A 14351-nucleotide genomic window follows, 5' to 3' on the forward strand; every position below is an offset into this window, starting at 1 on the left:
TACACATAAAGTAAAAGATTAAAAATAAATAAAGATAAAAACAGTGCCTTTGCCTATAAACATGTCTTATAAAGATGTATAAATGTTTTATGAATCTCTTTCTTAAGAATTGGCAAATAAAAGCCTTTCATCCTCCTAAAAAATACTTATTTCATTCAGAAGATTACTAATGGATATTAAGCTAACAAATCTTAGTTTTATATATCATCCAAAAATGTGAGAACACATTCTCGGGTGCGATTATAGGAAAGGACAATTTTATACATGCTATGGATGGAACCCCAGTGACAGCAATCTAGAATTTTCTATCACAATTACAATGCATGTTATTGTAACCCAGCAATTCTACTTGTAAGAATTTATTATGTACTCATGAACATAAATATTACATGCAGTTGTTCAAGAAGTGTTTGTTTTAGCCAAGGATTGAAAGCAGTCTGTATTATCTGTCAAAGAGGACTGATTAAATGAGCACAACACACCATAGTAACATAATAGCAGTCGACTTTGGGAGGTGGAAGTTTTAGGTATCAGTAGACACTATCTTATATATCATTAAGTGGAAAAATAAAATTTATATGAAAAAATTCTCTACCAAAGATGCCTGGAAAAGACACAGAATGACCTAGTGTGTGTTTACCTGTACAGTCAGTAGTTGGTGAGTGGGAACTGGGTGGGTTGAGGAACAGGAGGAAAGAGACTTTTCTCTCAGTATTTGTAACAGCAGTTTTATTTTCAAAAGAAGCACAGAGGTACCGAAAGCTACTGTCAGTTTTGGCTGAATAGGTGGAAACTTGGGATTTCTTAGGAGAACATGAAGATTCCATAAAAATTAAATCTGCTTTAAAACGACAAAGCAGTAAAAACCTTTTTCCCTAGCCCTTAAACCAGGAATTAGCATAGGGTCAAAATATGTTGAAACTTCATCTTAACTGTGCTTGGTTCATCCTGAGAACTCACACCCAATGGCAAGACAGCCTTGTGTTCCAGAAATTGCAGCCCTGGGGAGGACCTAACCTGGCTCATGTGTTTGTAGTGACCTCTAAGCACACTGGTGTACCTTCGGGGTTATCTAAGCAATCCTGTGTGTTGACCTTTCAGGGCTCAGCTGTTCCTGTTGTCTGATTCAAGATTTAGGCGGCTGGAAACTCCACAAGTTCCCTTAATAGTCAGTTTGCAAAGTTTGCAGTTAGATGAAATCTTTGATCTTCTTGTTGAATTTGTAAATAACTAATGAACAACTTTTTATTATAAAAACCATTTATAGTTTGGAGAACTATGAAATCTTTTCTTGGCCTTTTCATTTCCTCCCTAATATCCTCAATTTCCTTTAGCTTTTTTTTGGGGGGGGTCTTTTTGAGACAGGGTCTCCCTGTAGCCCCAGCTGGCCTGGAACTCACTATGTAGACCAGGCTGGTCTTGAACTCACAGAGATCTGCCTGCCTCTGCCTCCCGAGTGCTGGGATTAAAGGCGTGCTCCAACACACCTGGCTCCTTTAGCTATTTTTAATTATTTTTCTGAGTAGGATGACATTTGATTGTACCATATTAATGCTTGTATTTTGTGTACGTAGGAAGTTTTGCTTATTTATGAATATATGTTTTTAAATTGAATTTTTGGCAGTGAGAAATCTAGTAACTTATTTAAAAGAGAGGCAAGAACTGTAAAGGATACAAAGTATTATGTGGTTTTGAGAATTTCTAGTTGGTGTGTACAAAACTGAATAGAGGAAAGGTGTTTCGGAATTCTCTGGGTGCAGCCTTTCCTGAGACATTCAAGGGATCTCCTTGGAAGAACTTCATTTTCATAATCAGAAAGTGCCTCATGTTTCAGAGACATATTTACACAAGGAAAAGTACCTTAAACTAGAAAACAGGTTCTCCTCAGAGGGTTACTGAGTAGATGTCTGTAGACAAAACTTAAGTTTGGGGAGTGTTTTGTCTCCTACAGTTCATGGTGAATATAGACATTTCAGTTTGTCTCTCAGCAACTACGGCTGTCTGTCTTTCCACATGCCAGTCAGATATTTAAAATAAGGTAGACTTCATTACTAAGGTTTTTTATTTTAAATGTCTCATTTTCTTTAATAGAAGTCATAATTTTATGACCCAATAACATGTTCTTATTTTAGTTCTGTTTGGGCAAATTAATAGGGAAAATTATATTAATAGGGAAAATTATATTATATTAATAGGGCAAATTAAATTAATAGGGCAAATTGTGTTTGGGAAAATTAATATTGAAAAATAAATGCTTATTTGCTCTTGGAGAATGAACTGTATTCCTCTCATTGCATTTTGCTGCTATTAACCTATAAGATAATGATGTGCCCATCAGATGCATCATTTGATTATAATTTCTTAGTGACCTTTCACTTGGCTGTGGACACTGAGTTTTCCTCTCTCTGTAGCCTTTTCCGCTCGTCTCTTCTTCCCGATGGTTAGTGAAAAGAGGTGAGTTGACGGCCTACGTGGAAGACACAGTGCTGTTCTCAAAGAGGACGTCCAAACAGCAAGTCTACTTCTTCCTCTTCAATGACGTGCTCATTATCACCAAGAAGAAGAGGTGAGCCTTAGTCAAGTGTTACAGGCTACTTCATTCCATTGCCTGGAATGGTGGTCATCCTTCAACAGCTCAAGTGGCAGATGTATAGTACCTACATGTTGAATATAATCACTTTTGGCCTTTACTGTCTTTAATTACCAGTATAGTTAAGACTTGCATCATTACTAATCTTGTAATTGCAGCCAAATTCTACTGAACTTTTACAGTGTGCAAGCCAGTGTTCTAAGCATCTGATACATCCACATCAGTCATTCTCTTCTGCCCTGGGGCAGTAGCACTCTGGTTATGCCCAGAGCATTTTTAAAAACTTCTTCTGCCATAGAACTTTTGTATAAAACTAGAATAAACTGTTAAGAACTGGCCAGGGGGTGACTCCAGTGTTTCTAGTACCTTAAGTGCTGCTGTCCTTAATGGTCGTTCATCTAAGAAGTGTGCCCACAAATGGAAAGGTGTTGACTATACTTTTTATGGAGGGAAGGAAGCACACCAGTTGAATGGTGAAGTGTTTGTCCGTCCTTCTGCTGTTCATTCATGCCTTTCTTTAGGGAGCTGTCCAGGAGGAATACCATACAAGGCTGAAACAGTTCCCCTTCTCACATTGCGTACACACCACACACACACACACACACACACACACACACACACACACACACACACACACATTCCTTAGCTCAGCCTTTTCCCAGATAGTACTCTATTACGTGATGTCATCACTAAATACATGTAGGGCTCTAAACTGTTTTACCATTGGTACGGCATCTTTGCTAGAATTTGACTGGGAATAAAAACGGAAAACTGTGGTATACTTCCATGTATGAATGAAGTGGGATGAATTGATGGCACACTATAGAACATCCAAACAGCAAGTCTGTTTCTTCCTTTTCAAGGACATGCTCATTATCACCAAGAAGGATGAGGAATATGGGGTGAATTGATGGCACACTATAGAACAGGAGTAGTTCAGAGGATGAAATTTCAGCAATAGATGTAGAAAGAGACCACCTATGAAAATATAAAATGAATGTCCAAATTTATCATGAAAGATTTATTTCAAAGCTAGTTCTGAGTTGTTGGCTTTGTGCATTGATAATTCAGATGAAAAGGAAGCAAAGATTGAGCATTTCTTTTTAATCAGACTTTATTACGAATTGTTCAGTTGTATGCCTGTGCATGTAAAGTGAAAAACTTTATGGTCTACCCCTAAAAACTCTACCATGACTATGGTAAATATAGATGCCTATAATAAATAATAATTTTAGGAAAGATAATGTTTCTCTGTCTCCAAGGATATAGAAAGATATTTTTAAAATGAGGGTCATCTAAATGGTTCTAGTTATTTTTTAAATATTCATATTTTTACTTTAAATTATGTATATGTACGTCTATGTGTGGGTATATGAATGTAAGGGAAGGTGCCTTGAGGCCAGAAGAGGGCGTTGGATGTGGGTGCTGGAACTGAAATCAGGTCATTTGCTCTTAAGCACTGAACCATCTCTCCATCCTTTTGTCTTGTGGTTTCCTACAAAATAGCATGTTTCTTTGGCTTTTATAAAGGTTTCTTTTTCAGAAATGTTGAGGTTTGTGATGGGGCTTCTTTATCTCAGAACAGTCAAAAACTCATTCTGCAGCCCAGGCTGGCCTCTAACTCTCAATTGTTCCTGCTTAGGCCTCCTGACTGATAAGATTACATTTACGTGTAACACCATGCCTGGCTCTCAACATGCATGTGTAACACCATGCCTGGTGTTATGTATGTCCTTTTCAATGCCAGCACTCTTAGCTTTGAACATCTTCCAGCTGTTGAAATATATCTTCTGACTCAGTGGGCCAAAAAAAATATTCAACTTATTGGCTTGAATAATAACTATGTATTGATAGTACCATCCCAGTTTTAAATATTAGAGCCATTTTGATTATGTTAACTGACAATTGGATGTCGACAGTAAAGGTATTACTTAAACCAGGACAGTGAAGCTTTTATTCTTGAACTTGCACAGAGCTCGTCAGTACGCATAGAATTTGCAGAATTGAGGCATGTCATCTTACTTAGCTGCCAGCTTTGCCCTCCACAGGTGATTTTGCCATTATATTTCATGTTGATCTAGCTATGCTACATTTATGTGCTCGAGTATTTTTACACTTGTAATCTTAACGACAGAAAGAGCAAGACATAGTTCCAGTGGAGGGGCGGCCTGAAGACCTAATTTAACTTCTACCCAAACTGACATTTTCTTGCCTTGATAAGTTCATCTCAATTGAGGAAATAGCATTAGACACTCAACCTGTTTATGACTTAAGTATGTGGGAAAGAGGCTTGATAAACAGACTGGTTTTAAAATGTACAGTATGTCCTGCTGTATTTACACAGTAGCTTTAAGGAGGCAACTGCAGATGCTTTGCATGCCAGAGGCAGCAGCGAAGCAGATACAACAGTACTGAGTCAGGCAATAATTCAGACATGGCTACAAGGGAGAGATAAGGGGTCATTATCTGTGCCAGCTCTCTAGGACTGATCCAACCACCCACTGACTGACTGTAATTTCAGGGTCCAGTCAGGGAGTTTAGCTGCTGGGTCTCCAGTGGATTTTGGTACATTGAGACTTCCTTCCCTGCTACTGAGGGGTTCCATAGGAGGACAGTTACTCTCCTTCCTCCTGTCCAGACTGGCAGATGATTTGTGCTGAGCATATCTCCTGGCTTGTTTAGTATGTGCCTAGATCAGGAAAAAAATGTATAGGTCTTATCAACTCTGGGCTGCTTGTGAAGCATTTTGTTAATAGTGTGTTCTACCCAGTTTCAAAAGGGTGAGTGTAATTTGACCACTTTTGATGAGAAAGTGAATCCTTTGGTATTGAAAGTTGTGACTAGAAGCTACCCAAGTACTGCTAGAACACACTTCCTAAACTCAGTAGTACTGAAATTTGGGGCCTGTGGTTCTCTGTTGTGGGGTGATCCTGTATAATTACGGTTTAATTGGCATCCCTCGTCTCTACCCACTGTTTGGTAGTAGCACCTCTTCCCACTGTGAGGACAAAACCATCTCTAGATGTTGCATAATGCCTGCTCAAGTGAGAGCCACTTTTAGAATTACAGCAGACCTCAAACCAGCTTTGCTCTGTGCGTAGTGACAGCATGGGCAACTGTGTGGCTTGACACAGCAATAATATTAGTATTGTGGTTAAAAAATTACAAGACTACCAAGTAGTGCTAATACGTTAATAAGGACTAACATGTAGTATCTAATATGTGCCTAATAATAACATAATAAGCTGATATATCCACCTGTACAGCTTTATGGGTTAAGTACTGTTGGTCCCAGTTTTGAAATGGAAAATAAATCCAAACTCCCAAAATATTTCTTTTGTAAAATACATTTTGTAAAATACATTCTCATTTAATGTCTAATATCTGACCGAAGTCTTTTCACCTAATTTTATCTGAAGCTGAGAACAAACTTTTTGTCTCTCTGTTAATTTCCTATAACTACTGTATCAAAGTAGCACAAAGTGAGTGGCTAAACACATCAGGAGTTTATTTTCTCACAGTGTAAGAGTCTCGAAGGCCCAAAGAAAGTCTCCATCCTTGTCCCTTCTAGCCCCTGGTGGCTCCAAGCATTCTTTTTAGTTTGCCTGTTTCCATCCAATCCTCTCTTCCATGCCTCTGGGTGACTTTGAGTCTCCCACTTCTTATGACTCAGTTATTGGATGCAGAACCTGCTTGAATCCAGCATGACCTTTAGTTGATTCCATCTGCGAAGACATTATGTCTAAAGGTGACATTCATAGTTCTAGGAGGTAGGAAACCTTCAAGCTTCTTCGTAGCACACAGTTGAACCCACTGCACTCCCTGGCTTGTTACCATCCCCTCATTTTAAACATATAGTTAAGAAATGGGCAGCAATGTCCCAAGCTAGTTATGGGCCACTCATTTTTTATGTTAACCATTTTTATGTTTTCAGTGTTGTCATGGTCATATGACTTGAACTCTCTGTTTGGAAGGTCTCGCAGATTGCTATCATGTCCTGATTTCTCCATCAAAACTACTACTCCTGGGTCCATTCTCCCCTTAGTGAAAGGCCTCTGTCCATGCAGGGACTCTACAGCAAACCTAAAGCATGACCATACTCCCTTCTTTGACATTATCTCCAGGTGGCCTCAAACTCACTCTGTAGCCAAGGATGACATTGAACCTCTGGATTCTGCCGCATCCATCTCCAGAGTGCTGGGATTACAGGCATATACTACCATGGTTTTAGTGGTTCTGTGGATAGAATCCAAGACATCATGTATGTTAGACAAGCAATACCAACTGAATTACACCCCCAACTCCTAAATAAACACTTTGATTACCTAATCTTCATAATCAACCTGGGTCTTGTTAATCATTTTTCCCACATTTTCTGAAGCATTACCCATATACTTTTCTATAAATGCCTTATGACCTCAATTTGCAAAGCCTGTGAAACTATAAAACTATTTGACAGAGGCATTTTTTGTACTTTCTTTTGTTTTGCATTATAGGATTAGTCAAAGTTTTAGGCTGCAAGTAAATACTTTCTCATACAAATGCATTTAAACGGTGAAAACAGTGAATCATTATGTTTTCTCATACATGCAACCAAGAAAAAAACCCAGAGAAATCAAGTGAGTTTGGGAAAGCCTGCTTGCCCTTTCCTTTTTTGAGAAATTCACTGTTGGATCATTCACTAGCCTTTCAGCTGGATTCTCAAATAATAGTGGCTCAAACTGTAAGACACCTGGGGACTGAGAGTGGGCTGTCCAGGCCTGAATTGGCATCCAGAGCCCACGCACTTTCCAATTGCTATTCCTTTTGGGTTGGGGTCCACTTTCTGCCCCCATGCATAGAGCCTCATGCTTGTACGTGGCTCTGACAGTTACAGGCATTTCATTCCAAAGGATATGTACAAACAGGCCGCCAAAAGACAGCTTTCCTGGAATGGCTTTTCCTTTATTATCAGCAGGGGGATTCTTTTCTCCATCTCCAGAAGAGCTGTGCTCATTTTGGTTCAGTCAGGCTATGTCCCTCAGCTAGGGCAAGGAAGCCAGAGGGGATCGCAGTTGGCTAGATGCAAGAGGGTAACAATCACAACTAAGAACCTCTTTCCAGTAGGACACCTTCTAATGCATGAGTAGCTTTGGCAGTGAGAAGAGCCTTTCGCGTAGAGGGAGTGATAAAGGCATTAATCTTAGTCTCCAAAAGTGACAGCTTTGGGTCCACTTCCTTTCGCCACAGTTAGCCATTCAGTTGTGGCTCACTGAGTGTCTGCTTGGCAAGGTTCCTTTGCTCACAATAGCCCTGGTCAGCCAGCCAGCACACTGCAAGCAGGCAGATAGACGGGCCTAATCAGGGCGTTAGTCACAATACCAAAAGCATGCCAAAATCAAATTTAGTTTTGACTGGTTTTCCATCCATCCATCCTCTTAGTTTTCTACCCCTGCATGACTGAGCCATGATGCTTTCAGGTACTCCTCCAGTGGTAACAGCTCATACAGTTTGGCCATTCACTGTCCTCATAGTGTGTGTGTACAACACATCATCGACTCACCACAGCCGCCTTGCATCCCATGTTACAGATGATAACACTGAGGCAAAGACATACAACTGAGGATCTCTTATCCAGAAATTCGAAATCGAAAGTGCTCCAGAAGTCCAAAAATTTTGAGAGCTGGCAAATAGAAAATTCTACACTATAAAACTTTGTTATAAACAATAATATTAAAAACACTGTTACAAGGACAACTTGCAGATCCTGAGGCTTGAACTCAGGTTGCCAGGCTTGGCAGCAAGTGTCTTTACCCACTGAGCCATCTCACTAGCCCAGAAGGAAAGTTTATAGCTATGTGTGTTCCATGGAGGAGATGGAGCAGGGAAGTGGGTGTATATGATCAAAATACATTGTATACATCTATGAAATGCTCAAAGAATAAATGAAGAATAAAAATAAAGTATTGTTTTAGAATATATATGTTGTTCTAAAATTACCTTTAGGATATGTGTATAAAGTGCAGATGAAACGGATGAATTTCATTTTTAGACTTTGGTTCCATTCTCCAAATAGCTCATTATATATATGCAAATATTCTAAAATCTGAAAAGTTATGCATTCCAAAACACATCTGATGGCAGTTTGAACCAGGTATGCTCAGCCTGTATCTTTCTAAGGCATCTCGGTAGGCATGACCACCTGAGTCTCTTTCCAGAAGCTCAGATTTTTTTTCTGTTCATTACTTCTTGATTTCATTTTTCTAGAATATTTCCCCCTATTCTCTATTGTCCTTAAGAAAAAAAATAGCTTAGAAACTTATACTTCTGTGTTTGAGAAACACTTACTTCAAGCACTTTCAACGTGTTGTTTTTGTGTTATAGTTTTCCCGGCTAAAGGAGAAATCGGCACTGGAACTAAAACCAAGTTGTATTCGTGAGTTTCCCACTCCCTCAACTGTAGCTGATGGAGCAGCAAAATGTATCTTTCTCATAGCATTTCCTTCCTGAAGACATTTACAGCCATAGATTTCACTTCCTGGTGGCTGTTTCTTAAATAGTTTATACGGGCATAGCTCTGTGACAAGTCCTCAGGTTTTATAAGCTGGCTTTTTCTGTAGCAGATCGCCAGTGGGGCAACATCCTGAGATCAGAGCCTTACACTAAAACTTAGATTTTAGCAAGTGTGAATGCCCAGTGGCTTATGGCTGTAGCAGCTCTCTGGAAGCATCTCGAGCCCAGTACCGTCCCGCTGAGAGTTTTTCATGACCATGTTCTTCCTCATTAGAGAAAACTGAAGTCACCTGACAGCATTTGTCATCCACTGGAGGATAAGTTCCTTCCTTGGGAAATCAACCTTAAAAAGAAAAGAAATACAACTTGGATTCAGAGCTCTTTCATTCCTGGAACACTAACTGTGGTTATCCCTGGCCGCTAAAGCATTTGGTTCTAAATTGAAGAGGGTGAGGAAGCATCAGAGAGAAATGAATCATTTCCACCTTTATTTAACTTTCCCTCTCTGTTCCACACTCTTGATTAACTTGGTTTCATGAAGTATTTTCCTCCATGCCTCTAAGGAGAGTTGATAAGTATTCTGTGTTGCTAGCTGCCACTTCTGAGCAACACAGGAGTCAGAGAGAGCTAGGCTCAGCTCTACATGACCTTGGAGGAGGTAGTTTCAGTCTCTCTGTATCTCAATGTTCCCATCTGTAAAATGGAGTAATGATGTCATCTTTATCATGCAGTGTGTGAGAATTCAGTAACAATATACACGGAGCTCTGATTGTCATCAGTAGTCCTCACTAAGTAACTGATACTGTCAGTGTTAATCCAGCATTGTGTACGTCTCTCTAAAAATCTTACCACAAATCAGATTATTCCTCTTGTACTGTATTTTATTGTTTAGGAAATGTCTGAAATCTTCAAGTCATTGCTTCATCAGGCACACCTGAATTTATGGCCTCTGAAATTTGAGTGATGTAGGAATAAATGGCTATCTGCCCCAATCAGCCAGCACAGATAGGTGAGGGCTGACGCCTGGTCTGCTCCTACTCTCCCCCAAATGGTATGAATCGGGAACACTTTTGTAGAGGGTGACAGTTTCTGGCACCGTCGCTTACCACTGACTAGGAAGCACTCATATGTAGCTTTTTATTCCCGTGAATTCAGCCAGTGGTGGACGGCAAGTAGAAGAAAGCGGGTGGGGGATGTGCTGCACTTGGACAGACTTTCTTCCTACTACTCTATAGACAATATGATAAAATAATAATTTTCAGAACATATGCATTGTGTTGGTTATTTTAAGTAATGTAGACCGGATTTAAAGAATTTAGGAGGCTGTGTGCTGGATATGAGATACATCTCTACCAAAGCAATTGTAGGCTTCCTGGAACCAGTCCCCTCAGGATAGCAGGGACTAGTATGAATTTTCCCTTTTCATTGAAATAAATCAGTGGTGGTAAGCCTGACCTGAAGTGTGGGGAGTGACTCCTATAATCTGGTATAAACTTGTTACCCACTTAAGAAGCTGCCTGTTTAAGGTGGGGCATGGTGGCCTACACCTTTAGTCCTAGTACTCTGGAAGCAGAGACAGGCAGATCTCTATGAGATTGAGGCCACCTTGGTCTACATAGTGAGTTCCAGGGCAGCTGGGGCTACAGGGAGACTGTCTCAAAGAAGGAGAATGAGAAGAGGGGGAAGGGGGAGGTGGGGAAAGGGGTGTGGGGGAGACATAGTCACCATAGGGAGAAGGCTTCAGCAAGGGGCTCCAGCCTCTTCTAACTACCTGTCTACTTGTCAAAGATGGTGGGTGGTGGGTGTGGCAGATTTGTTAGTCTTGAGAGCTGTTTTGAGGAACTGAACAAGTAAGGTTGTTTGACAGCAGTCTCTGTATAAATATTGCTCCTTTAGCTAGTCAGCCTTTGGCAAATCATGAATCTCTTGACATGACTGTTTAGCAGCAGTTGTGCTAGGTCCACTTACATGTTTACAAGGCATATGTGATTACTAACTTTTAATGAACTCTCAGGCAATTTAAGTGTATAGTATTCTGTAGGAAAACAAACCGAAAAATGCTATAAGCCAGGCTCGATTATAAGAGCTATACACACAAGATAATAAATGTACTCTCTCACTTAATCTCCACAGCAAAGTTAGTGGCATTGGTATCGTTATCCCCATTTCACGGATGCGAGAACTGAAGCACAGAGAGGGCTAGTAACTTGCTCACATTCACACAGCAAGTGTGTGAGAAGTTTAATTCTAAGCAGACATTCTGAATCAAATCTGCAATCCCACCTGCTGTGCCAAAATTCATTACTTTTGAAAATTCTTTAAAACTTACTTGTCCATATATTCCTAAACCAAGCTCGGCAAATGAAATCAATCCCAATCAGGTGGATTGTTTTTTTAATCTCTTAACTTGAAATAAATCCCAGCATGACTCGCTGTCCTCTATGTCTGCAGTGTTCGGTTACCATATTTCCGTGCCATTTAAGCACAAAAGCAAGTACAGGGATTTAGAAATCACGGTTTTGAAAGAGCAAAGGGAATACGTTGAAATCCACAGAGGAAGAGACTCCATGCATGTCCTGGAGGAAACCGGGAAGAATTTCTTTTGATGTCAGGCAACCCAGTGTGCTCCTGGTCCCTGCAGTCCTGGGAGAATGTCAGAACCCTGACATCCCTGGGAGCAAAGGGAGTGGGTGTAGATCTGCTCTAGAAAAGGATGCCTGGGAAATGTCACCAAAGGCATTAGGCAGAGATAGAGCGTCAGGATGTCACAGGTGCTTACTGTCATGTCATTGAGTGCTATGCAGACACCAGAAGAATAACGGTGAAACCCGGGGCACTGAATGTAGTGGGATGCTGAGTCATAGTGACCTTGGGAAACCGTTTCCCTGGCCTGTAAGTGCTGCTCTGAGAAAGCTCAGGCAGCTGCTGCCCAGGACACATTTGTCTTGGCACCAGAAGAGGGTTTTGTTGTTTTTCAGGACAGCGGCTGTATGAATGTTTTAAACAAAGCCTATGGAAAAGGCTACTGAATGGGGTTAAAAAAGCCATGTTACATCTTGAGAAACTATGCTGAGAATTATGGTGCTCTGTATTGGACAAATATAACATTTTTTCTCTTAAATTTCAGCCTTTTACAGAAGGGAGAACTGGAAGTATTACACAGGTTTCCATCAGCCGTATTTGGGCTATAAAAGAGTTCTAGAACAGTGTGTGTTGATGTGTAAGACCTTCCGCTGGTGCTGAGAGCAGTTGAAAAGCTGCCCTTTGCAATCTAACCTTTGACCTTGCCTGTGGACGCCTTTCCCTCACCCTGTGGATCCATCTTGGTCAAGCAGTGCTTTCCTTTCTTGCCCAACATGAGTTACTACCTAAGGTGTTTGCTAATAAGGGTTAATATGGGTCCGCTCTCGAAGGTCAGTGCATGTTTAAAAGACTCTCCCTGGCTACAAATCAGACTGACCTGTCCTGTCATCCCCTAGTTGAGCACTCTTAACAGACCTGGAAATAATCAGTCTAAGGATGTACCATGGCTTAAGGAATGAGATTAGAATACAAACTTTCTAAGCAATTTCAGATGTCTCAAAATCTTCCAAAATTATTTATTGGATATGATTTCTCACATATTTGAAAAACCACCCACATACATTAAGTTCCAGGTATTTTTTAAATCAGTTTATGAACTCACTAATCTGTTTCACTAATCCATCTGTCAACTCATGCCTGGTCCTTGAATTGCTACAAAGTTATAGATGTCTTAGATGTCCCAGGGCCAATTCATTCTCATTTTTTTCTGTACAATCTTTCTGGCTGTTTCTGCACATTATTTTTCCATATGCTTTAAAATTAACTCATTTATCCCTTCCTTCCCCTCTCCCCCAAAACATTTTTGGATTTGCATTTGGATTGACTGGATTAAAATTATGTTAAATTAGGAAGAACCAGTACTTTTATAAGATTAATGTTATTGGGGCTAGAGAGACAGCTACATGGTTAAGAACACTGCTCTTGTAGAGTACCCAGGCTTGGTTCCCAGAACTGCCATGGCAACTCACAGTCACATGTAACTCCTGTTCTAAGGGATTCATCACCCTCCTCTGGCCACCACAGGCACCAGGCATGCATGTAGTGCATATACATACACATAGGCACTCATAAATAAATCTTTTTTTTAGATATGAAAGTTACTTCATATAGAAGAAACCTGGTAAGTTCAATTATAGATAGTTTAGAGATTTTCTGATGTTATAAATGAGATGGGCTCACCAATGACATGGTCAAAGGACAGCTTGTGGGATTTAATTCTCTCCGTCTACCATGTGGGTCCTGGGGATTGAAGTCAGGTCCTCAGGCTTGACAGGGATCAGGCAGCCCTTACCCACCAAGCCATCTCACCAGGGCTCAATCAGTTATATTCTCTGAGTGTCCTTCAGATGTAAGAAAGCAATATTTGGAGCTTTGTTCCTCAGTCATTTTACTGAATTCATTTTACTGAATACTTGGTAATATATTTCAGTCAGTGATGTCATCCACAGGTGGTCAAAGACATTCCGTTACCTCGAAGTTGACTCAAATACACCCTTAGGCATCCACAGACACCTTGACTGGTGATAGTCTTCATGTCTGTGCATCTGTGGGTTTAAAAATATCTATTTTTTAATCTTCCTTTGAGATGTCTCTCAAAATCTTCCAAAATTATTTATTGGATATGAGTTCTCACATATTTGAAAAACCACCCCAGACAGACAGTAACTCCCAGACAGTAACCCAGCAGAGAACTGGGAAAATGAACAGCAGACCCCAATCTTGTCTAAAGGAATATTGGCAACTGATTGCTGCTAGATGAGGAAGAGCTGATCTTCCTAAAACAAGGAACTCTAGATAGGCTGACTAGATTGAGCAGATAGCCAAGCACTGGAGAACAGCTCAGGGCACCAACAACACAGTGGACAGTAATAGGAATGATAGAGTATATGGGTTCCAGTAGGGGAGGGGGGAGACTATGGGAGGGTGCCGTTTGGGATGTGGGTGTATAGATGAATAAGGTTATTTGGGATGTTCTGTATAAAATATACACACACAAAAATCAACAAATAAAAAATTGAGTTATATTTGAGGAAGAAGCATAAATATTTGCTCCATGTTAATTAGTAGAGGTGAAAAACATTACCATTGAAATCTACCTGATGACTTTATATCCATGCTCAGGTGGATCTCAGGAAGTAACGGACTATGCCTAATAATAATCAGATACACAGAGATTAGAGGCACA

At 40.2% G+C, this 14351-nt stretch overlaps 1 protein-coding gene across 2 annotated transcripts in view; it reads left to right on the forward strand.

Moving 5' to 3' along the window:
• Positions 1–14351, forward strand: part of Arhgef26 (Rho guanine nucleotide exchange factor 26) — a 120271-nt gene that overhangs the window by 82243 nt on the left and 23677 nt on the right. For both annotated transcript variants that reach the window (XM_029567159.1, XM_008840630.2), the window contains exon 10: positions 2412–2566. In XM_029567159.1, the coding sequence (XP_029423019.1) occupies positions 2412–2566 (155 nt within the window). The remainder of the gene's footprint in view (positions 1–2411; positions 2567–14351) is intronic.

This window comes from Nannospalax galili, unplaced genomic scaffold, assembly GCF_000622305.1.
Source record: "Nannospalax galili isolate Female #2095 unplaced genomic scaffold, S.galili_v1.0 scaffold59, whole genome shotgun sequence".
Lineage (NCBI taxonomy): Eukaryota > Metazoa > Chordata > Mammalia > Rodentia > Spalacidae > Nannospalax > Nannospalax galili.